General features: G+C 37.0%; 1 protein-coding gene across 1 annotated transcript; it reads right to left on the reverse strand.

Annotated features, from left to right (window-relative positions):
* Nucleotides 1-207: 207 nt before the first annotated feature.
* On the reverse strand, nt 208-994 carry LOC125198674 (probable ubiquitin-conjugating enzyme E2 18; the record flags this gene model as incomplete). Its single annotated transcript, XM_048096982.1, has 3 exons — nt 208-498; nt 674-776; nt 870-994. Coding segments are annotated over 3 exons (309 nt in total), but the record flags the coding sequence as incomplete, so codon positions are not given.
* Between the last annotated feature and the right edge of the window lie 6 nt (nt 995-1,000).

The following is a 1,000-nucleotide window of genomic DNA, read 5'->3' on the forward strand; positions in this document are numbered from 1 at the left end:
CCTTTTTAGTTTATCCCACAAAAGATGTCACTTCCCTTTTTGGAAAAAGTTCTCTCTCACATGAATATAAAAATTATATTTTTCTCTCCATTTAACACACAAAACAAAACCTCCTAAAATCCCGTGCCATTTTCAAAGTATGCCAACTTCAACTTTAGTTTAATATTCAGAAAGGGCATTAGCAAGACATTTCCCTTATACTAACTTGTTCGATCTGAAAGTCATAATAGTTCACAAATGATACATACTCTTCAACATCATTTTCCATAGTAGCAAAGCCAAAAAGATTGCACACTACACTAATCCAAAACAGGAAATCAACCACGGAAAAGGTCACAATAATAAAGAGCAAGCAAATTCAAGCATATTGATATCGAATCAATTTCTATATTTCGGGGCGTGGGGAAGGGAATCGAGTCAAAATAGAGACAAACCTAAACATATATGGCCATTACTATAAATGTGAGGATGCAAAGGCGCTGGAGGAACAAATATAACCTGTACAAAATGAAGAATATCAATTGATTAACGGAACACATTCAGCAGACACAGCTCAAAGCTAACAGCAAAACCGTAAAAGAACAACTTGAGTAACACTTGAGCGACATAAAAAATTTCCGAATTTTTCTAGCAGAATCACCAAAAAAGGGAACTAAATAGCAAGAAAATATACCTGCGGCGCTTCCATAGGGTAATGCTCCGGAAAATCAACTTGAAGCTGGTACATTTCACCAGCATAAAGCGTACCCGGTACCCCGTTGACTTCAATTACCCATCTAATCATGCCAAAACTCAATCAATCACTACCAGACTTTCAATTTGTCCGTGAAATCGAAAATAAAATTAATCGAGGAAAAAAAATTAGAAACCTCTTAAGATTATCAGTAGGTTTATGCTTAAAACCGGCGGGCGGATTCACCTGCCACTCCACCAGCTCTTTCTGCAACCGATTGCATGCGATCTTGCTCAATGCCTTCAATTCCAGTTCCAGAAAACAAAA

Source organism: Salvia hispanica, unplaced genomic scaffold (genome assembly GCF_023119035.1).
Source record: "Salvia hispanica cultivar TCC Black 2014 unplaced genomic scaffold, UniMelb_Shisp_WGS_1.0 HiC_scaffold_182, whole genome shotgun sequence".
Classification (NCBI taxonomy): Eukaryota; Viridiplantae; Streptophyta; class Magnoliopsida; order Lamiales; family Lamiaceae; genus Salvia; species Salvia hispanica.